The following is a 22,008-nucleotide window of genomic DNA, read 5'->3' as shown; positions in this document are numbered from 1 at the left end:
CTGTTTAAAGGCACAGTCAACTTAGTGTATGTAAACTTCTGACCCACTGGAATTGTGATACAGTGAATTATAAGTGAAATAATCTATCTGTAAACAATTGTTGGAAAAATTACTTGTGTCATGCACAAAGTAGATGTCCTAACCGACTTGCCAAAACTATAGTTTGTTTACAAGAAATTTGTGGAGTGGTTGTAAAACGAGTTTTAATGACTCTAACCTAAGTGTATGTAAACTTCCGACTTCAACTGTACATAATATATACAAAAGTATGTGGACACTTCAAAATACTGAATTTGGCTATTTCAGGCACACCCGTTGTTGACAGGTGTATAAAATCGAGCACACAGCCATGTGACAAACATTGGCAGTAGAATGGCCTTACTGAAGAGCTCAGTTTTATTTTACCTTTATTTAACTATGCAAGTCAGTTAAGAACAAATTCAGTGACTTTCGACATGGCACCGTCATAGGATGCCACCTTTCCAACAAAGTAGTTCATCAAGTTTCAACTGCCAAACTGCCTCTGGAAGCAACGTCAGCACAAGAACTGTTTGTCGGGAGCTTCATGAAATGGATTTCCATGCCCGAGCAGCCGTACTCAAGCCTAGTGGTGTAAAGCTCGCCACCAATGGACTCTGGAACAGTGGAAACGCGTTCTCTGGAGTGATAAATCATGCTTCACCGTCTGGCAGTCCAACGGGCGAATCTGGGTTTGGCGGATGCCAGGAGAACGCTACCTGCCCCAATGCATAGTGCCAACTGTAAAGTTTGGTGGAGGAGAAATAATGGTCTGGTGCAGTTTTTCATGATTCGGGCTAGTCCCCTTCCATTGAAGGTAGATCTTAACGCTACAGCATACAATGATGTTCTAGACTATTCTGCTTCCAAGTTTGTGGCAAGAGTTTGGTGAAAGCCTTTTCCTGTTTCATCATGACAATGCCGCCATGCAAAAAGCGAGGTCCATACAGAAATGGTTTGTCTGGATTGGTGTGGAAGAACTTGACTGGCATGCACACAGCCCTGACCTCAACCCCTTTGAACACCTTTGGGATGAATTGGAATACCGACTGCGAGCCAGGCCTAATCTCCCAACATCAGTGCCCGACCTCACTAATGCTCTTGTGGCTGAATGGAAGCAAGTCCCTGCAGCAATGTTCCAACATCTAGTGAAAAGCCTTCCCAGAAGAGTGGAGGCTTTTGTAGAAGCAAAGGGGGGACTAACTCCATATTACTGCCCATGATTTTGTAATGAGAAGTTTGACGAGCAAGGTGTCCACATGTTTTTTTTCTTCATTTTTTTCATTTCACCGTTATTTTACCAGGTAAGTTGACTGAGAACACGTTCTCATTTGCAGCAACGACCTGGGGAATAGTTACAGGGGAGAGGAGGGGGATGAATGAGCCAATTGTAAACTGGGGATTATTAGGTGACCGTGATGGTTAAGGGCCAGATTGGGAATTTAGCCAGGACACCGGGGTTAACACCCCTACTCTTACGATAAGTGCCATGGGATCTTTAATGACCTCAGAGAGTCAGGACACCCGTTTAACGTCCCATCCGAAAGACGGCACCCTACACAGAGCAGTGTCCCCAATCACTGCCCTGGGGCATTGGGATCTTTGTTTAGACCAGAGGAAAGAGTGCCTCCTACTGGCCCTCCAACACCACTTCCAGCAGCACCTGGTCTCCCATCCAGGGACTGACCAGGACCAACCCTGCTTAGCTTCAGAAGCAAGCCAGCGGTGGTATGCAGGGTGGTATGCTGCTGGTGGTATGTGTCTGAAAACAATAGAGAGAGAGAGAAATTAGCGTTTTCTGCATTTTTAACACAGACTGGTATGAGCATAATGCACTTACTGGGTGTGTATGGATAAGTGAGTGTTAAATAATGATGTGTGTGTGTATATGAGAGAGAGAGGTGGTGTGTGTGAGTTCAAGGAGAGAGAGCGAGAGTGTGTGTGGGAGTGAGATAGTGGAGTGGCGGTCGGGGTATGCTCTGTGCAGCCAGCCAGCCTGTCATGGGAGGGACAAGGGAGACTTGCGCTCCTGCAGCTGCTTACTGGCTGGCGTTAGAACAGGGGGAGGACTGTCTCTGCCCTGCCTGCTGCAGAGAGACAAAGAGAGATAGAATCCGAGTGACCGAGAGAGACAGAGAGAGACTGAGACTGAGAGAGACTGAGACTGAGAGAGACTGAGACTGAGAGAGACCGAGTGAGTGAGAGAGACCGAGTGAGTGAGAGAGACCGAGTGAGTGAGAGAGACCGAGTGAGTGAGAGAGACCGACCGAGTGAGTGAGACCGACCGAGTGAGAGAGACCGACCGAGTGAGTGAGAGAGACCGACCGAGTGAGTGAGAGAGACCGACCGAGTGAGTGAGAGAGACCGACCGAGTGAGTGAGAGAGACCGACCGAGTGAGTGAGAGAGACCGACCGAGTGAGTGAGGGAGACCGACCGAGTGAGTGAGGGAGACCGACCGAGTGAGTGAGGGAGACGGAGTGAGTGAGTGAGTGAGTGAGTGAGTGAGAGAGACCGAGAGAGTGAGCGAGAGACTGAGCGAGAGACTGAGCGAGAGACTGAGAGAGAGACTGAGAGAGACCGAGAGACAGAGGGAGTGAGAGAGACCCAGAGAGAGACCGAGCGAGTGAGTGAGTGAGACCGAGCGAGTGAGTGAGTGAGACCGAGCGAGTGAGAGAGACCGAGCGAGTGAGTGAGTGAGACCGAGCGAGTGAGAGAGACCGAGCGAGTGAGTGAGTGAGACCGAGCGAGTGAGTGAGTGAGACCGAGCGAGTGAGTGAGTGAGACCGAGCGAGTGAGAGAGACCGAGCGAGTGAGTGAGTGAGACCGAGCGAGTGAGAGAGACCGAGCGAGTGAGTGAGAGAGGCCGAGCGAGTGAGAGAGGCCGAGCGAGTGAGTGAGACCGAGTGAGTGAGAGAGACCGAGCGAGTGAGACCGAGTGAGTCTGAGTGAGAGAGTCCGAGCGAGTGAGTGAGTAAGACCGAGCGAGTGAGTGAGTGAGACCGAGCGAGTGAGTGAGTGAGACCGAGCGAGTGAGTGAGTGAGACCGAGCGAGTGAGTGAGAGAGGCCGAGCGAGTGAGTGAGAGAGGCCGAGCGAGTGAGAGAGACCGAGCGAGTGAGAGAGACAGAGAGAGACCGAGCGAGTGAGTGAGTAAGACCGAGCGAGTGAGTGAGTAAGACCGAGCGAGTGAGTGAGTAAGACCGAGTGAGTGAGTAAGACCGAGCGAGTGAGTGAGAGAGGCCGAGTGAGTGAGTGAGAGAGACCAAGCGAGTGAGTGAGAGAGACCAAGCGAGTGAGTGAGAGAGACCAAGCGAGTGAGTGAGTGAGACCGAGCGAGTGAGTGAGAGAGGCCGAGCGAGTGAGTGAGTGAGGCCGAGCGAGTGAGAGAGACCGAGCGAGTGAGAGAGACAGAGAGAGACCGAGCGAGTGAGTGAGTAAGACCGAGCGAGTGAGTGAGTAAGACCGAGCGAGTGAGTGAGTAAGACCGAGCGAGTGAGTGAGTAAGACCGAGCGAGTGAGTGAGTAAGACCGAGTGAGTGAGTAAGACCGAGCGAGTGAGTGAGAGAGGCCGAGCGAGTGAGTGAGAGAGACCGAGTGAGTGAGTAAGACCGAGCGAGTGAGTGAGAGAGGCCGAGCGAGTGAGTGAGAGAGACCAAGCGAGTGAGACCGAGCGAGTGAGACCGAGCGAGTGAGACCGAGCGAGTGAGTGAGAGAGACCGAGAGAGACCGAGCGAGTGAGAGAGACCGAGAGAGACCGAGCGAGTGAGAGAGAGAGACCGAGGGAGTGAGTGAGAGAGACCGAGGGAGTGAGTGAGAGAGACCGAGGGAGTGAGTGAGAGAGACCAAGCGAGTGAGTGAGAGAGACCAAGCGAGTGAGTGAGAGAGACCAAGCGAGTGAGTGAGAGAGACCAAGCGAGTGAGTGAGAGAGACCAAGCGAGTGAGTGAGAGAGACCAAGCGAGTGAGTGAGAGAGACCAAGCGAGTGAGTGAGAGAGACCAAGCGAGTGAGTGAGAGAGACCAAGCGAGTGAGTGAGAGAGACCAAGCGAGTGAGTGAGAGAGACCGAGCGAGTGAGACCGAGCGAGTGAGACCGAGCGAGTGAGTGAGAGAGACCGAGAGAGACCGAGCGAGTGAGTGAGAGAGACCGAGAGAGACCGAGGGAGTGAGTGAGAGAGACCGAGGGAGTGAGTGAGAGAGACCGAGGGAGTGAGTGAGAGAGACCGAGGGAGTGAGTGAGAGAGACCAAGCGAGTGAGTGAGAGAGACCAAGCGAGTGAGTGAGAGAGACCAAGCGAGTGAGTGAGAGAGACCAAGCGAGTGAGTGAGAGAGACCAAGCGAGTGAGTGAGAGAGACCAAGCGAGTGAGTGAGAGAGACCAAGCGAGTGAGTGAGAGAGACCAAGCGAGTGAGTGAGAGAGACCAAGCGAGTGAGTGAGGGAGACCGACTGAGTGAGTGAGTGAGAGAGACCGACTGAGTGAGTGAGTGAGAGAGACCGACTGAGTGAGAGAGATTGACTGAGTGAGAGAGACCGACTGAGTGAGTGAGAGAGACCGACTGAGTGAGTGAGAGAGCCCGACTGAGTGAGTGAGAGAGCCCGACTGAGTGAGTGAGAGAGCCCGACTGAGTGAGTGAGAGAGCCCGACTGAGTGAGTGAGAGAGCCCGACTGAGTGAGTGAGAGAGACCGACTGAGTGAGTGAGAGAGACCGACTGAGTGAGTGAGAGAGACCGACTGAGTGAGTGAGAGAGACCGACTGAGTGAGTGAGAGAGACCGACTGAGTGAGTGAGTGAGAGAGACCGACTGAGTGAGTGAGAGAGACCGACTGAGTGAGTGAGAGAGACCGACTGAGTGAGTGAGAGAGACCGACTGAGTGAGTGAGAGAGCCCGACTGAGTGAGTGAGAGAGCCCGACTGAGTGAGTGAGAGAGCCCGACTGAGTGAGTGAGAGAGCCCGAGTGAGTGGGTGAGTGAGACCGAGTGAGTGGGTGAGTGAGACCGAGTGAGTGGGTGAGAGAGACCGAGTGAGTGGGTGAGAGAGACCGAGTGAGTGGGTGAGAGAGACCGAGTGAGTGGGTTAGAGAGACCGAGTGAGTGGGTGAGAGAGACCGAGTGAGTGGGTGAGAGAGACCGAGTGAGTGGGTGAGAGAGACCGAGTGAGTGAGTGAGAGAGACCGTGTGAGTGAGAGAGACGGAGCGAGCGAGCGAGTGAGACGGAGTCAGAGAGACGGTCTCTCACTCACTCACGGAGACAGAGACCGCGAGACAGAGACCGCGAGACAGAGAGCGAAAGAGAGAGAGACAGAGCGAGAGAAACAAGGCTGAATCAACTCCACAGAAAATAGAGAGACTGGGTTTCTGCATCGGTATGCCTGCTCCTGCTCTCTCATTTCCACCATATGCCGCTGCTGCCTCTCTGAGGAGACCTGGACTCTGTTTAAAATGCCAGTCACCTGCTTGAGGCTACTCCTTCATCCTCAATCATTTACATTTAACATTTATACTCTCTGTTCCCGGCGTGAGAGAGACCGGGAGAGCCTGAGTGAGAAGAGTGGATGAGAATTGCCTTGCTTTTCTCCTTTCTGCTGAAGTTCCTGCGGAGATTAGCAGAGCGGGTGGTTTCGACTCTTTGGACACTATCCGTCTGAGCTGTCCGTGTTCGGAGGAAAAGACTGAAGGAGAGGACACAACATTCTCTGGAAACATCGGACTCTATATCACCTGAGATATTTGGGAACACGTGACTACATTTTTACGAGACAAACCGGTATTATAGTAAGCAAAGATGATGAAACTTGTTTGACCTTTTTATATATATTTCCCCCCTGCTCTTCATGCAGCAGGCACACAGCGCTGCACGTGTTGGCTGTGTCTTTTCTGAGGAGAGAACGAGAAGTAGGATGAGAGCCTGCCAGAGTATTTGTCCTCTGCTATCTGTGTCCTCTGTGTGACTCCTCTGTGTCTGTGCAGTGAGGGGTGCCCTGGGAGACTCCCTAGTCCCTGATCGTGGGCGAGGGCTAGTCCTCACATTGCTGCTGACATGGCAGAGGGAACACAGCTCCTCTCTTCGGGGCACCAACCTGGTCTGCTGCTGAGCTAGGACTTGGACCAGCCATTGACCATCCCCAGCCAAGTTCCAGTCCTCTGTCTCTGGATCTGGTTTCAGACCAGGGGCTTTCAGAAGGCTCACTGGCTGCAAGATGAACTTTTCCTTGGACCTGCTGGACCTTGAGCTCCTGAACCAGAGCGGCTCTCCTTTCTGCCTTCTAGACATGGGCTACTCCCAGATCTTCAACACCTGTCTTTTAGAGGTGGCCATCATCTTGCTCCTCACAGTTCTCATCATCTCTGGCAACCTGGTGGTGATCTTTGTCTTCCACTGTGCTCCACTGCTCCACCACCACACCACCAGCGCCTTCATCCAGACCATGGCCTACGCAGACTTGTTAGTTGGGGTCAGCTGCCTCATCCCTTCCCTCTCCCTCCTCCACCACCTGAAAGGGCTGGATGAAGAGCTCACCTGTAAGGTGTTTGGTTACATGGTTTCCGTGTTGAAGAGCGTTTCCATGGCGTCACTGGCGTGCGTTAGCGTGGACCGCTACATGGCGATAACGCGGCCGCTGTCGTATGCTACACTGGTGACACCGTGCCGGATCCGCGTGTGCATCCTCCTCATCTGGCTCTACTCCGCCCTCGTCTTCCTGCCCTCCTTCTTCGGCTGGGGGAAGCCTGGCTACCACGGCGACGTGGTGGAGTGGTGCGCCATGGAGTGGGGGACAAAGCCGCTCTTCACGTCGTTCATCGTGGCGCTGCTCTACGTGCCGGCCGCCATGACGGTCTGCTTCACCTACGCCAACATCTTCCGTATCTGCCGGCAACACACGAAGGAGATCAGCGAGCGCCGCGCCCGCTTCAGCACGCAGGAGAGCTCTCTGGGACAGGACGGCCAGCCGCAGCACGCGCCGGCGTGCACGGACAAACGCTACGCCATGGTGCTGTTTCGCATCACCAGCGTTTTCTATCTCCTCTGGCTTCCCTACATCCTGTACTTCCTGTTGGAGAGCGCTGGAATCTACCGTCACCCCGTCGCCTCGTTCCTCACCACCTGGCTGGCTATCAGCAACAGCTTCTGTAACTGTCTGATCTATAGTCTAACCAACAGTGCCTTCCGGAAGGGTTTAAAACGGCTATGTTCATTCTGCGTGCAGCGTGTGGACAGTAAGAATCCTTTTGGCCCTGGGCCGGGGCACGGACAGGGGCCAGTCTGCACACGCTCCACATGCCATGTGTAGGACCTCCCAGAGACCCGTGTGATGGTCGAGTCAGTGTGTCGTGTTGCTAAAGCACTAAGTGTGTCCCGTGTTGATGCTGAGCTAAGGGGAACAGGCTTCACAGGAAGTTGTGTTGCTACGGTTGTTTCCAGACAGTTGGATGTTTGCGTTCCTGGCCACAGCTGGCTCTGACAGGATCGGCTCCAGGACCTGAGCGCTTTGAGCCCCGCGTGGGAAGTACAGCCCAGCCTCTGCCATGAGAGAGGTAGAACATGGAGGGGGAGTGAGAGTCAGAATAAGGATGTGGAATTACATGACCCTAACCTTTGACTCCAGTTACGGATGACAGAGCTATGGCTACGTTGTTTCAGCGTTTTGCCGTGGATGGAGTGTTAGTTGATTGAACACCTCCCTTCTGACAGTACTTGCCAAAAACACAAACTGTAAGAACACAAGAACACATGTTCTTATGGGAGAAATATGTTTGAGACTGTGTATCTTCCTAGCAGTTTGTGAAACAATGTGTATTTGTGCCATGACTACAGTGTATTAAATGCAACAAAGTACTCACATAATTTAAAAAACTGAAAAACACTTTAATACTGAGCTAAGGGGAGCTGTCAATAACTTATTTAAATGTTTCCCTTGTGGTTTTTATTTAAACACGGAAACTGAATATTTACAATATTGTGCTCTGAAGGGTGCAGCAAGCTCAGACTGAAGAGAAGCAAGTTACTTCATAATTAATTTATATCTGGGCTGTTCTGAGGCAGAGGTACGGGCAGAGAAAGGGAGGACCACTTTGTTTAGAGGTTTAAACACCAGGACTAGTTTACTAGCGAGGGATCAGAGTAATCATTGACTGGATGACTTTTGTTTCAACAAGCTTCCTTATCATCAGAGCCTGTCTGACTCTGTAACCAAAGTACATTGCAGACAGTACGTTCCAGTTCACTTATGAGGAGAATGTGGTCGCTGTGTCAAAGCAGAAGATTGATTGAAAATTGATTGTTTAAGTTTCAGAGTAGTTTATCATCTCCAAAGCATTGCCCCTTTGTCTGTTGCATCCGGTATTAACAAGCCAATACAAGTTGGCCTGATTAGTGACCTTTACTGTCTTCATTATCTAAGATTTTTCCGATGAGACTTTCTGAAAGAATGAGCGAACATCCACATCTGATTTTATTTTCGATGTCAAATTTTATTTTCCAATTATCTGGTTACTCAACGTGGTCTCAGGGCAATTCGTATTATTCTGTACATAGATCTGTGACACTTCTTTTTAGTATGATATATTACGTTATATTATGAATGCAATTGCGGTTGTACAATATCATATGATTATAGGATATGGTCTATAGTATCATTCGTCTTACCCGGTCGCACAATTGCATACGAATTGGATGAATTAACTTCTTCGGGACGTATAGTATTATACGTCTTTCTCTGAGGCCAGGTTGCTTGTAACAACAAAGGAGAATGATGAGAATAATTTACTTTGGTGGTTAGGCGACAACAATTGCGTCAAGTTGGAAGTAAATAAAGTTAATACCAGCCTAAAATACGATTTTAATGTGTGCACGATGCATTTTTTGTTATTATTTGTGAATTTATCTTTGATAGTATGTGCTTGTTTCTGTGCATCGACGTCTCTGCAATGCACTCCCTGTCGTGGAAAATAGACTCAAGCGATCCCCGCTTCGCGAACGTGCTGCTTTTTCATGTTGTATATAGCATGTCTCATACATCATCGTGAGTTGTTAAACTGCGACTCGCGTTAACGGTGACGTGACGGCGTTATAGTTTGGCCATGGGTTAATGACAGTGAATGTTGATGGTGAATGTTGAGAAAGCTGTGAGCTGCTGTTAGCTGAGGACCAATAGGGCTCTGGTCAAAAGTAGTGTACTAGATAGGGAATAGGGTGCCATTCGGGATGTAACCTGTAACACAGGAACCTGTAGGGCTGCATTACTATACAGTACAATGAAACCGATAGAAATGATGATCTCTATGTTCAACTGTTTTTGGTCCAATGTTACTAGATATTTATTAGACCTTTCACAGGCTTTGGCCTCTTGAAACTTTTCTCTCTCTTTTTATGGTAGCCTACTCCTCCATTTGGGAGCCAAATATACAATATAATTAGTAGCTTTATTTTCTTAGTTGACCAAAGTTGAATGTGTGTTAGATGTTATATATTTCAAAAAGAACGAGACGGAATGAGAGATTTAGAGAGAAATAACGTGTAATTTAGGTGGATTTTTTTTTAATGGAAGTTTTCATGTTAGGAATTTTGCAGTGATGACGGTATGGACAGACATTGAGTTGGACTACTGTATTGTTAGGCTGCCTCTTCAATGAATACAGTGCTGTTCATCTTTATGTAGGCTAAAGGTCCATGTTACATTTCAAATGTGTACATAGTCTTATGCATGTTTTGCCTACTGTATATATTTGATGAGGTGATTCGAATAAGAAAGCTCACAATTCAAATATCGTCAAACTACAAACACTTTTGGAGACTGCCTTCGCGCAGTCAAAGGGCACAGTGCAATACGTTCATCGTTCCTCCATTTTGTCCGTTTTACTGAAGAACGACAACACGTAGGCCTATCAGACACAATCAATGCATTTAAAAAAAATATATATCTACATTTTACCACCGGTTATTGAAACAATAGATCTGTTTCTCTCTATTGACCATGTGATGTTCCTGAACTGTTAGTGATATCCTGGTAATAATAGTGTTTCTGCCAGAGTCATCACACGCTGTTCACCGCTTTATTACTTTCACATGACTTTCTCCGTGACTCTTCTGCCCTTTGGGGATGTGTGTGGGTGCTTTGTATGCTACTATGTTTGATGTGCGAATGCATAGTTTTTTTTGTTAATGTTTGGGTCTTTTTTAGTCTGTTGGATACTGACAGGCGGCTCGGTTCTCTCAAAACCTAATATTTGCTCACGGAAGTATGCCAAATATTGATTGGGTTTCCTACTGTTGTACTTTCGAACAGGCTCTTATTTTTTCAGATACTGACCACTTAGTATTCCGTTGAGGTGGATTTCTACTTCTTAAACAATTCCTTACATTTGTATACCATTTTCCATGCTTTCAGGTTAATGGATTTACTGATATTGTTGTGTATTTAAAAGAGAATTTAGGTCTTCTTTTGAGGAAGATATGAGTTCAACATTTGGCAGTATCTCCATCTAGGTGTCAGTTTAGTTGAACTCTATTCAATCCAGCAGTCAGTTGACGGTACTTTAGAAAGGGGCAAAACTGGGGGAAAGGTTTCTTGCTTTGCTATTTTGCTGATGTACGTTTTTGGGGACATTTCAATGCCAAAGAACCACGGCAAGTCCTTTTTCTTTTTCAATGTGGGAAAACATCAAAGTGCTAGGGTTAGTGATCCCGGGGACCCAAACTCCCATGATGACCTGCTCTCGACAGTGCCATATTAGGATGTTGTGAGACCTGATATGATGCTGGAAACGTCCATGCCAAATCTGGGACAGTTTTGTGGCCCAAGCTTTACTAGAGGACTACACACCCACGCACACAGGGTGCACACACACACACACACAGGGTGCACACACACACACACACACTGTTTTCCCTTCTGTTAGCCAACATGTCCTTATTGAATTTTCTCATATGTATTTTCTTAATGCTCTAAATTGTCAGGCCAGGCTCTCTTAATGGCTAGCTCATGACCCGGCTGTTTTAAGTGGCTCAGCTCTTTATCGGATTAAGAGGAGAATGGACACATTAACAAGAAGGCCGTTTGGCTGGAAATGTCCCAAAACATGGTTGAAAATGTGACTTAAAAAAAAAAAAGTGATGTTTAACATTGGTTGAACTCTATTCAATGTTTCAATTATTCATCGCAAATGCTGGGTAAACTGAATGTTGTGGGGCTTAAACATAATCATGTTCTCCATGTTATTTAAGGCTAGTTAACTAACTCAGTACCATGAGCCTTGTAATGATGTCATGTTGTAGAGTAGTTGTCTGGAGATATTTCTATTCTGGTGTATTATTCTGCACTGAGCAAATAAATGTGATCTTATCTAAAGGAATCACACTTCCTGCTTGTTATTCTTGCTTTGTGCTTTGAGAAAACGTGGACGTGTGCGTGCTTGTGGGCTCACTGAGATGTGCTTGTACACTATATGGGCGTGTGTGTGTGTGTCAGTGTTACCACACATGCATACCTGCACATGATGAACACGTGTTTGTGTATGCTATCGACTTATCGTTACCACAAATAGAATACCAGGGATCAGCTTTCACCACATCTTCAGTCTTTCAGGTCCTGTACATTATTTGTGAAATCAGCCAAAGTTCATCTGAAGAAGAGCTTTTTTCATATGTGGGTTATTCTTAGCTCCCTGCCTGTTAGCTAGCCTGTTAGCTGGAGCCAGAGGAGCTAGCCGGCTGTACAGAGGAAAGGAACAGTACCACACCCTATACACACACAGACACCTCTGCCCAGCCTGGCTCTGTATTCAGGGCTGAGGGTGGCTGTCTGAGGGAGGGCAGGTTGCTCCGCCACACAGGGCCTGAGTAGGAGACGGAGGAGAGCCCTCTCTCTCTACCACCCTTCCTCCTCCCCTCCTCTTTCTCTCCCTCCCACCATACTTCCTGGAGTAGGGCTTTCATCGCCCCACTCCAGGTCTCATAATCAGCCCTAAGTAAAAAAAAAAAAAAAAAAAAAAAAGCCATTTCAGCCATTGTGTTGGGTCAGAATAAACCTGAGCTGTAAACAATGGAGGAACAGGTTAAAGTGCTTCCTGCAGAAGTCACACACACACACACAGACACACACACCGTCTCGCTCCATCACTAACAACGTGTTTTTTTCTCTCCCCACTCACGCGAAGGCTCTAGATGGACAGAGGCTAATTGGTGTTATGTCACTGAGCTTTTTAAAGTGTCTCAGAGCCAGAGATAACCCTCCCGAACATAAACATGGATCCTTATCGGTGATGGAGACCAATGGCTCACAGGCCTCAGTCCAGCGCTACATCCCTATATCCTTATATAGTGCACTCCTTTTGACCCCATAGGGCTCTGGTCAAAAGTAGTGCCCTATATAGGGAATAGGGTGCCATTTGGGACATAGGCATTGATGTTAGCCACCCCCTACTACCCCTAGGGTGTGGCGCAATGGCTGGAAGGAGAGGAGAAGTCCGTCCACCACTTAGGTCTTTGTTTATTCTTCTTTTCTTCCGTCCATTCTTCTCCTGCTTGCTTTCTTTTGGTTTCAGTCTTCCTCTTTGGAAGTAGGAACAGAAAGCTTGATGGAGATTAGGATGGAAGGAGAGAGGGAGTTGGTGGGTTGGGTCCAGTTGTTGCAAAGTTGGTGTACATGAGTAATAAAGGCATAATTCGCTGATTTTATGAGGGGGGGGGGGGAGATGATATATAAAAAAATATATAGATATTTATCAGCAGCCCTACTTCCTAGGGCTATGTCTGCGATGACTAGCTAGACCAACAACAACAAAATGTCCTAAAACAAATGGTCTTCTGATGTGATTTCAGCATTGACATGGACTCAGAACATCAAATGTCATTGTTTCTCTATGAATAATTGTAATTCGATAGTAAAACATAAAAACGGGGAAAAATGATCAAGAAAACAGAATTTGGGAAAATACATTTGAAAGGTTAAAGAAACAGTAGCTCACGACATTTTTCATCATTTAAAAGTAGCTCTCATGCTAGAAAAGTGTACCACATTTCTTATACAGATGCGTTTAAATCCTTGAAGAGGAGTAAACGAGGGCGCACACTGCCACACTTCAGGACGATAACTAAAATTGGTCTGTTGGTGACCTGACATCCAGCCGTAATAATGGTGCTGGTAACTACTACCTGGTACTGTAGCTAGTGCTGAATCATTTCCTCTGTGCCGGTGCTGAGCCAGTCAGTCAGCCAGTGACTCTCACCGTTACTGTGTAAATACTGTCCGCCATATTGGTCCAGATATCTAGCGCTGAATCTGCCCCTAAATCACTGGCTGACTGGCTCAGCTCAGTGACTGACTGAGACTGTGTAGCTGTGTGTGGAATATGTGCATTATTTAAATGCTGTTCTGTTCCAGATAAACAGAGCATCAATAATGGAACCCGGGGGTAATTAATATTTGAAAAGGGCGCTGCAGAGTTGTCTGTCTGTCTGTCCGTTTGTGTGCCCATACGTGTGTGTACTGTAAATACAGTAATTCCATTCCGTGTGGCGCCGCGTCAGAATAGGGATCCCTGGGGGGAAACATGTCAATACCGCCTGGGTTCCACTCTGGCTGTCGTAATAAGCCCGGTTGCCATCTGACGTGTACTACATGTGTTACTGTAAGGCAGTGCTTCTCAATTATTTTCTGTTACGCCCCCCCCCCTAGGAAGAAGTAAACATTTCGCGCCCCACAACTCTCCGCCGCGACTGTAAATAGTATCATTTGTCTATAAAATTGTTATAAGTACACCTCTGCATAACATTGTATCCTTATTAACATTAAAGAAAAGAAAAAAGAAAGAAATATAGATCAACTTACAACGAAGAATAACTTTATTAACATTGTTTTTTAGTCTGTAACAGAAAAGACTTAAAGTGCATCAATTTGCTTGAAAAAACAAACAAATTCAACCCTTATTTAAACTGTATTTTTTTTTTGACAATTTGATACTGAAAAATGTAATTAAATATAATCAATAAATAATAATAAATTCAAATTGATCAGCAACATTAACTCAGGAGCACAATATATGAAACACGTTGACCTATAAAACAAAAATGAATAAAACAATTTGTGCTGATTTTTTACAATCAAAATGAGGAAGTCAAGATTAACGGCTACAATGAGCACGTTTTGCAGAGCACAGCTTTTCGAAGCGGGGTTTGAAGCATGATACTGCAACTCTCAGCTCCTGCTCAATGTTTAGCTGGGACCTGTACTTGGTCTTCAGTGCAGCAACAGCAGAGAAGCCAGTCTCACAAAGATAAGATGTTGCAAAAGGAAGAAGAATGCCCATGGCCCTCTGCCCTAAGAGTGGATACTGCCTCTCTACACTCAGCCAGAATTCACTCAGTGTCTGTGATGTGAACCTCAGGCTCAATGTGGAGTCAGACGTCATATCAATGAACTGGTCCTCCTCTGCAGAGCTGAAACCAGTTGGAGCTGGTGCATTGAAAGGATCTCTCACCCAGTCATATTGGGAACTGTTTTCAGGGAAGTACTTTTTAAAGAATCCCATCAGTGATGAAATATGCTCCTTAATATATGGAATCACTGAGGTGGCATCATAGTCAGTAGTGTCAACAAATTCATGCAGGTTCTCGAATGAATCAGTATTTCCTTCATCAAGTCGCCTGCCCCACATTGCAAGCTTTGGAGTGAAAGAGCCGATCTTGTCTGTGACCTGAGGGAGGTGTTTATCTTTCCCTTGAAGCTGTAGATTTAGTTCATTTAGCTTTCCAAATATGTCACTCAGGTAGGCCAGTTTTGCCAGGAAGTTCTCATCACAACATTTTTCTGCGAGGTCATACTTGTGCTCCTGCTCCGAAAACATTCTTATCTGCTCTCTGAGCTCAAAAACTCGGGACAAGACTTTTCCTCGTGACAGCCACCTTGCTTCACTGTGAAACAGCACAGCTTGATGTTCAGCTCCCATCTCCTCACAGATAGCAGAGAAGACTCTTGTTTTTAGTGGTCTTTATAAAATTGACTACACCTACAATGTCAGTCATAACCTCACTTAATTCAGAGGAAAGGTGCCTTGATGCCAGTGCTCCTCTGTGTATAACACAGTGTGTCCACTCAGCATTAGGTGAGGCCTTCTTGAGTGCCCAAAGTCCTTTTCTCATCCCTGCCATGGTCTGTGCACCATCACTGCAAACACCAATGCAGTTCTCCCACTTTAGCCCATTCTCAGTCAGGAAGCAGTCCAGCATTTTGAATAGCTCTTCAGCTGTGGCTCTGACTCTGACATATTTACAAAAAAGTAGATCCTCACACAGGGAGTTTGTCATGTCAAAACGTACATAAGCGATAAACAAACAGTCTTTTTTGCTGCCAGTTGCTTCATCGAACTGGAAGGCAAAACGTTTTGTCTTTGAGTTTATCTACCAGCTGTTCTTGAAGATCGTTAGCAATGTCATTTATACGTCTGGCGACAGTGTCATTGGACGGAGGGATAGTTTTTATTTTTGCAGCACTTGCGTCATCCAGCATGACAGAGACCATATCTAATGCTGCAGGCAGTATCAGCTCCTCTGCTATGGAGTGGGGTTTTTTGCACTGAGCAATTTGGTACGCCACCTTATATGATGCTAACAGTGCTCGCTGGTTTACTGAAGTAGCATTCACAAAGCGGGACGATTGTTGGCAATATTCGGCACGTTTTTGCTGAAAAAACTCAAGCGACTTATCAGCATGATTGGGGTGTAATGTCTTTAAGTGACGCCTTCATTTATTTGGCTTCATGCTGTCCGCTGCCAACATTTTTAGACACAGTAAACATACCGGTCTTTCCTCGTCTCCCACCGTAGTCACAGTGAAGCCAAGCGCTACATACGCTTCGTCATATTTCCTCGTCTTAGCTTTCGGGAGACTTACGTTTGTCTCATTATCTCCGTCTCTCTCCGTCTCTTTCTTTTCATCCCTGTTAAATATTTTTCCATGGTGTCTCTTAAGGGTTTGTTATCTGCACTTCATATCTCCTGCTCTGTGCTGTGTGCTCTTGTTCGGTGCAAAAAAAACTACTCCCTGCGGCAAAAAAAAGCATGTTCCCCGGGGTCACACTGGCATCACTCCGAGCCCCCCACTATTTTTGAAGGACTGCTGTAAGGTGAGCACAATAACATGGAGGGCGGCTGGTAACCGGAGCTGAGCTGATGGGATCCATTCACACCCGTCTGTGTCATTTAATCTCTTTTTTTTCTTCACATCATAGTATTTCTATCAAACATACTGTCATTAAAGTTATTTGCATTCACTTTTCCTCTGTAAATAGATTTGTCCGGAAGCAACACTGTTCTAAAAGTTATTTAGCTCTTTGTGCCACTGCGGCAGCCAAGCCTGCCTGCACAAAAAACAATGCACTGTCCTCGAGACAACACGTTAGTCACTGGAGAGACCCCGAGAGACAGGCTGAGCGTGCCAGTCAATGGTACAGAATACATATTAGGTACTTTGTGATTCCTTCTCAAGGTACCTCTTAACAAAGACAACCCCAAGCACACATCAGAAATCTACAAAGAAATGGTTAATTGACAACAAAATCAAGTTTCCAGACTTGAACCCCATTTGAAAACCTGTGGTTTGAATTGAAGAGGGCAGTCCGTAAGAGCAGGCGAAGGAAATGAAGGATCTGGAAAGATTCTGTATGGAGGAATGGTCTAAGATCCATCCCAATGTGTTCTCCAATCTAATAAAACATTTGAGAAAAAGGCTCAGTGGCGTTATCTTGTCAAAGGGGGGTGCTGGAACATTGATTTAAAATAGGGAATCCTATTATTTTGATCGTTATTTTTTAAAAGATTTTTTACAATTTTTTGTTAAAAGCATTATCTCTTTCTCTGAGCAATTGTATTAGTATAAAATATATTTGCTTTTTTTTGTTTTTTGCATTCAATTTAGCACAGTATTTGTTATTTATTTTATAGGATTTTTTTGCTCATCTTTATCAAGGGATCCAATTATTCCGGGCCCCACTGTATGCTGTGTTCAGTGGCCTTTCCTCTCCCCTCCCATCCCCCCTCTCTTCTCCCAGAGAGACTGACTGAGAGGCTGCATTTACCATAGAACACTGTCCCCTGGTGGAGCCAGAGCAGAAAGGTCTGTTGACTGGTCTGGTATTGTGATGTGGAGGATTTTGTACCGTTTGCTTCCTTACTCTTCAGCTGGTTGGATTCCTTAGGTGCTTACTGGACTTTATGTACAGAGTCAGTGGCTAATTGGGGAAGTTCTAACTCCAGGGGAACAGCCAATTTAAATGTAACTTTATGGACTTCACTGACCGTTTCCTTTCTCTCGTTCCCTCTTTTTCTCTCTTTTCTCTTGTCTGACCCTCCCAGGAGTCTCCCCAGGACAGTGCCATCACCAGAGACATTAACCGGACTTTCCCAGCTCACGACTATTTCAAGGACACTGGAGGAGACGGCCAAGACTCACTCTACAAGATCTGCAAGGTGAGGAGAGGAGGGGGCAGTAGGAGAAGAAGACAGATGAATTATCCCCAAGGGGAAAATGGTCGCGCTTCAGAATCGTAAAAATTGCATTACAACACATTACTAGGAGGGACGGTCCCGCGACTGCTCAAAGATTGGTTGGAATAAGAAGCGAAGAAAAACTGAAACTGGAGCCAAAAAAACCTGTAGCTACCGCCAATGCTTGGCTGAGCAGTAAGCACTCCGCCATCGAGACTGTATTATTATTGACGGGGAAAGTTAGGTTTTTGATTCGGATACTAATTACGGAAGTGGGTCAATGGGGCTAACAAAGTTAGAAAGTGTGTGTGTGTGTGTGTGTGTGTGTGTGTGTGTGTGTGTGTGCTCTCCCTGTACGTTTGATCCATATCCGTTGTACCGCTGCGTTTCAGCATTGACTGTTTCAGCCAGACAGCTCATCATTATAACAGGGTTTACAGAGTAGCTTAGAAGGCTACTGCTCAGACCTCCCTCTCTCTCTCGATCTCCATTCAGAGTTCAGGGAGTTTATTATGTCATCCGTTACGACCAATGGTAATTCTCCGGAGAGTTGTAGTGGATCCAATGGCTCACTGGGTTTTTATTTCTGCATCTTAATGTGTCACTGTCAATGTTGACAGTTCTGTACGACGTGTGGCTTTGGATAAAAGCAACTGATAAATGACCATGTTATTATTGTTTTATTGTAATACAGAGAATGTACTTTACAATAGCAGTAACATCTCGTCTCTGGTCCTGTCTCTAACGTTGCGCGTTTGTTCCTCTCTCCTCCCCAGGCCTACTCAGTGTATGATGAGGAGATTGGCTACTGCCAGGGGCAGTCTTTCCTGGCTGCTGTGCTGCTGCTGCACGTGAGTTACATATGACAACAGCAGAGCTGGGAGCTGATCTAGACACGCTGTCTGTCTCTCGTTCTCTCGTTCTCTCTCGTTCTCTCTCTCTCTCTCTCTCTCTCTCTCTCCTTCCCTCTCTCTCCTTCCCTCTCTCTCTCTCTCTCCTTCCCTCTCTCCTCACGGGCTCAGTTCTGTGATGGAGTGCTCTAGGCTGGAGGAGGTTCAGGGCAGATGTCTCATCTACCTCTCAGCCATCACAGTGCCAGAGCTCTCTCCTCTCTCTGATTTAAAACACTGACACCTAGTGGATAGACAGTGAACTGCACTGTTCTGTTATTATTTCAGGGATACATTAACTTTCAGGCTTAGTACCTAGATTGCCTATGGTGAACAAGTCAGACATCAAGAGATGCCTCTCCTTTTGAACCTAAACGAAAGGTTTTTGATCTATGAAATCAGATCGGATGCATTGTTTTAGTACTGTTCCAATTAGATAGATGTGTAGGACAGTAAACATTGATGCAGATATGTCCCAGACCAGTGTTTATTTTATTTAACCTTTATTTAACTAGGCAAGTTAGTTAAGAACAAAAAACAGACATCACTACAATACATAAAGAGAGACCTAAGACGACAACATTCCAAGGCAGCAACACAGCATGGTAGCAACACATGACAACAACATGGCAGCAACACAGCATGGTAGCAACACATGACAACAACATGGCAACAGCACAGGGTACACACATTATTGGGCACAGACAACAGCAGCAAGATGGTAGAGACAACAATACATCACGCGAAGCAGCCACAACTGTCAGTAAGAGTGTCCATGATTGAGTCTTTGAATGAAGAGATTGAGATAAAACTGTCCAGTTTGAGTGTTTGTCGCAGCTCGTTCCAGTCGCTAGCTGCAGCGAACTGAAAAGACGAGCGACCCAGGGAGGTGTGTGCTTTGGGGACCTTTAACAGAATGTGACTGGCAGAACGGGTTTTGTATGTGGAGGATGAGGGCTACAGTACGTACTGTAGGTATCTCAGATTTTTACAACTTTTTTAAAACTAGGCAAGTCAGTTAAGAACAAATTCTTATTTACAATGACGGCCAGTTGTGATACAGCCAGGAATCGAACCAGGGTCTGTAGTGACGCCTCTAGCACTGAGATGCAGTGCGTTAGACCGCTGCGCCACTCGGGAACCCAAAATAGGGGGGAGTGAGGCCTAAGAGGGTTTTATAAATAAGCATCAACCAGTGGGTCCCGTACAGTGTGTGCTTGTGATTTCTGATGTACCTACTGTATGTACACTCTCTCTCTCTGTACCCCTGTCTAGATGCCTGAGGAGCAGGCCTTTAGTGTCCTGGTCAAGATCATGTTTGACTATGGACTCAGGGAGCTCTTCAAGCAGAACTTTGAGGATCTACACTGCAAGTTCTTCCAGCTGGAGCGACTCATGCAGGTAGAGATGATGTGCGTGCGTGCTGGTCCCGTGTTGCTCAGTTGGTGGAGAATGGCGAGTTGTGGGTTCGATTCCCACGGGGGGACCAGTACGGGCTAAAGTGAAACATTTATCCACTTAATACTGTAAGTCGCTCTGGATAAGTGACTGAAATGTAACAAATGTGTGATACTCTCTATGTGTTTCTCTACCTACTGTTACTGTAGTAATTGTTCTGCTGTCTCTCTGTGTATCAGGAGTACACTTCTGCTGTTGATGCTTACTTTCGGGTAACAGTTTCTTTCTCTGTCTCTACTAGGAGTACATCCCGGACTTGTATAACCACTTCCTGAACGTGGGTCTGGAGGCTCATATGTACGCCTCTCAGTGGTTCCTCACGCTCTTCACAGCCAAGTTCCCCCTCTACATGGTGTTCCACATCATAGACCTGCTTCTCTGTGAGGTATCTGTCTATCTCCCTCTAGCCCGATACACTCAACTCTCTCCCTAACCCTCACCCCCCTCCCTCGCCTCCCTCCCTAACCTCCATCCATAACCCTCAGCCCTCGCCCCTCTCCCTAACCCTCGTCCCTCTCCCTAACCCTCGCCCCTCTCCCTAACCCTCTCCCTAACCCTCGCCCCTCTCCCTAACCCTCTCCCTAACCCTCTCCCTAACCCTCTCCCTAACCCTCACCCATCTCCCTAACCCTCGCCCCTCTCCCTAACCCTCTCCCTAACCCTCACCCATCTCCCTAACCCTCACCCATCTCCCTAACTCTCACCCATCTCCCTAACTCTCACCCCTATCTCTAACCCTCACCCCTCTCCCTAACTCTCACCCCTCTCCCTAACTCTCACCCCTCTCCCTAACTCTCACCCCTCTCCCTAACTCTCACCCCTCTCCCTAACTCTCACCCCTCTCCCTAACTCTCACCCCTCTCCCTAACTCTCACCCCTCTCCCTAACTCTCACCCCTCTCCCTAACCCTCACCCATCTCCCTAACTCTCACCCCTCTCCCTAACTCTCACCCATCTCCCTAACTCTCACCCATCTCCCTAACTCTCACCCATCTCCCTAACTCTCACCCATCTCCCTAACTCTCACCCCTCTCCCTAACTCTCACCCCTCTCCCTAACTCTCACCCATCTCCCTCACCCATCTCCCTAACCCGCACCCGCACCCCTCTCCCTAACCCTCACCCCTCTCCCTAACCCTCACCCATCTCCCTAACCCTCATCCATCTCCCTAACCCTCACCCATCTCCCTATACCCTCACCCATCTCCCTAACACTCACCTCTCTCCCTAACCCCCCTCCATAACCCTCAACCACCTCCCTAACACACAAAATGATTGTTGTCTATCAATGACAAGCCACCGGGGTCTGACAACTTGGATGGAAAATTACTGAGGGTAATAGGGATGATATTGCCACATCTTCAATTTAAGCCTACTAGAAAGTATGTGCCCTCAGACCTGGAGGGAAGGAAAAGTCATTCCGCTACACAAGAAAAGTAAAGCCCCCTTTACTGGCTCAAATAGCTGACCAATCAGCCTGTTACCAACCCGCGGTAAACTTTTGGAAAGAATTGTGTTTGACCAGATACAATGCTATTTTACAGTAAACAAGTTGACGACAGACTTTCAACACGCTTATAGGGAAGAACACTCAACAAGCACAGCACTTACACAAATGACTGATGATTGGCTGAGAGAAATTGATGATGAAAAGATTGTGGGGGCTGCTTTGTTAGACTTCAGTGTGGCTTTTGACATTGTTAATCATAGTCTGCCGCTGGAAAAACGTATGTGTTATGGCTTTACACCCCCTGCTATATTGTGGATAAAGAGTTACCTGTTCTAACAGAACACAGATGGTGTTCTTTAATGGAAGAACAGATCAAAATACACCATATGGAACAGTGGGGACTGTGAAGCAACACAAAGGCACAGACACACACACCCACGATAACATGCGCACTATACACACACATACACATGGATTTAGTACTGTAGATATGTGGTAGTGGTGGAGTAGGGGCCTGAGGGCACACAGTGTGTTGTGAATGTGTTGTTACGTTTTTAAATTGTATAACCTGCCTTCATTTTGCTGGATCCAGGAAGAATAGCTGCTGCCTTGGCAGGAACTAATGGGGATCCATAATAAATACAAATATAAACCCTCACCCCCTTCCCTAACCCTCACCCACCCACCTCCCTAACCTCTCTCCTTAACCCTAATC

The 22,008-nt window shown here is 47.0% G+C and overlaps 2 protein-coding genes across 8 annotated transcripts in view; both read left to right on the top strand.

The window, feature by feature from the left end:
• Positions 1 to 22,008, top strand: part of LOC139543630 (rab GTPase-activating protein 1) — a 138,200-nt gene that overhangs the window by 78,340 nt on the left and 37,852 nt on the right. For all 7 annotated transcript variants that reach the window (XM_071349908.1, XM_071349907.1, XM_071349910.1 and 4 more), the window contains 4 exons: positions 17,365 to 17,478; positions 18,273 to 18,347; positions 19,662 to 19,787; positions 20,086 to 20,229. In XM_071349908.1, the coding sequence (XP_071206009.1) occupies positions 17,365 to 17,478; positions 18,273 to 18,347; positions 19,662 to 19,787; positions 20,086 to 20,229 (459 nt within the window). The remainder of the gene's footprint in view (positions 1 to 17,364; positions 17,479 to 18,272; positions 18,348 to 19,661; positions 19,788 to 20,085; positions 20,230 to 22,008) is intronic.
• LOC139543629 (probable G-protein coupled receptor 21) lies at positions 4,548 to 11,366 on the top strand. The gene has a single exon (XM_071349906.1). The coding sequence runs from the start codon at positions 6,215 to 6,217 to the stop codon at positions 7,304 to 7,306; it is 1,092 nt and encodes a 363-aa protein (XP_071206007.1). The 5' UTR covers positions 4,548 to 6,214; the 3' UTR covers positions 7,307 to 11,366.

This window comes from Salvelinus alpinus, chromosome 18 (genome assembly GCF_045679555.1).
Source record: "Salvelinus alpinus chromosome 18, SLU_Salpinus.1, whole genome shotgun sequence".
Lineage (NCBI taxonomy): Eukaryota > Metazoa > Chordata > Actinopteri > Salmoniformes > Salmonidae > Salvelinus > Salvelinus alpinus.
This window is presented reverse-complemented; position numbering and strand designations above follow the sequence as displayed.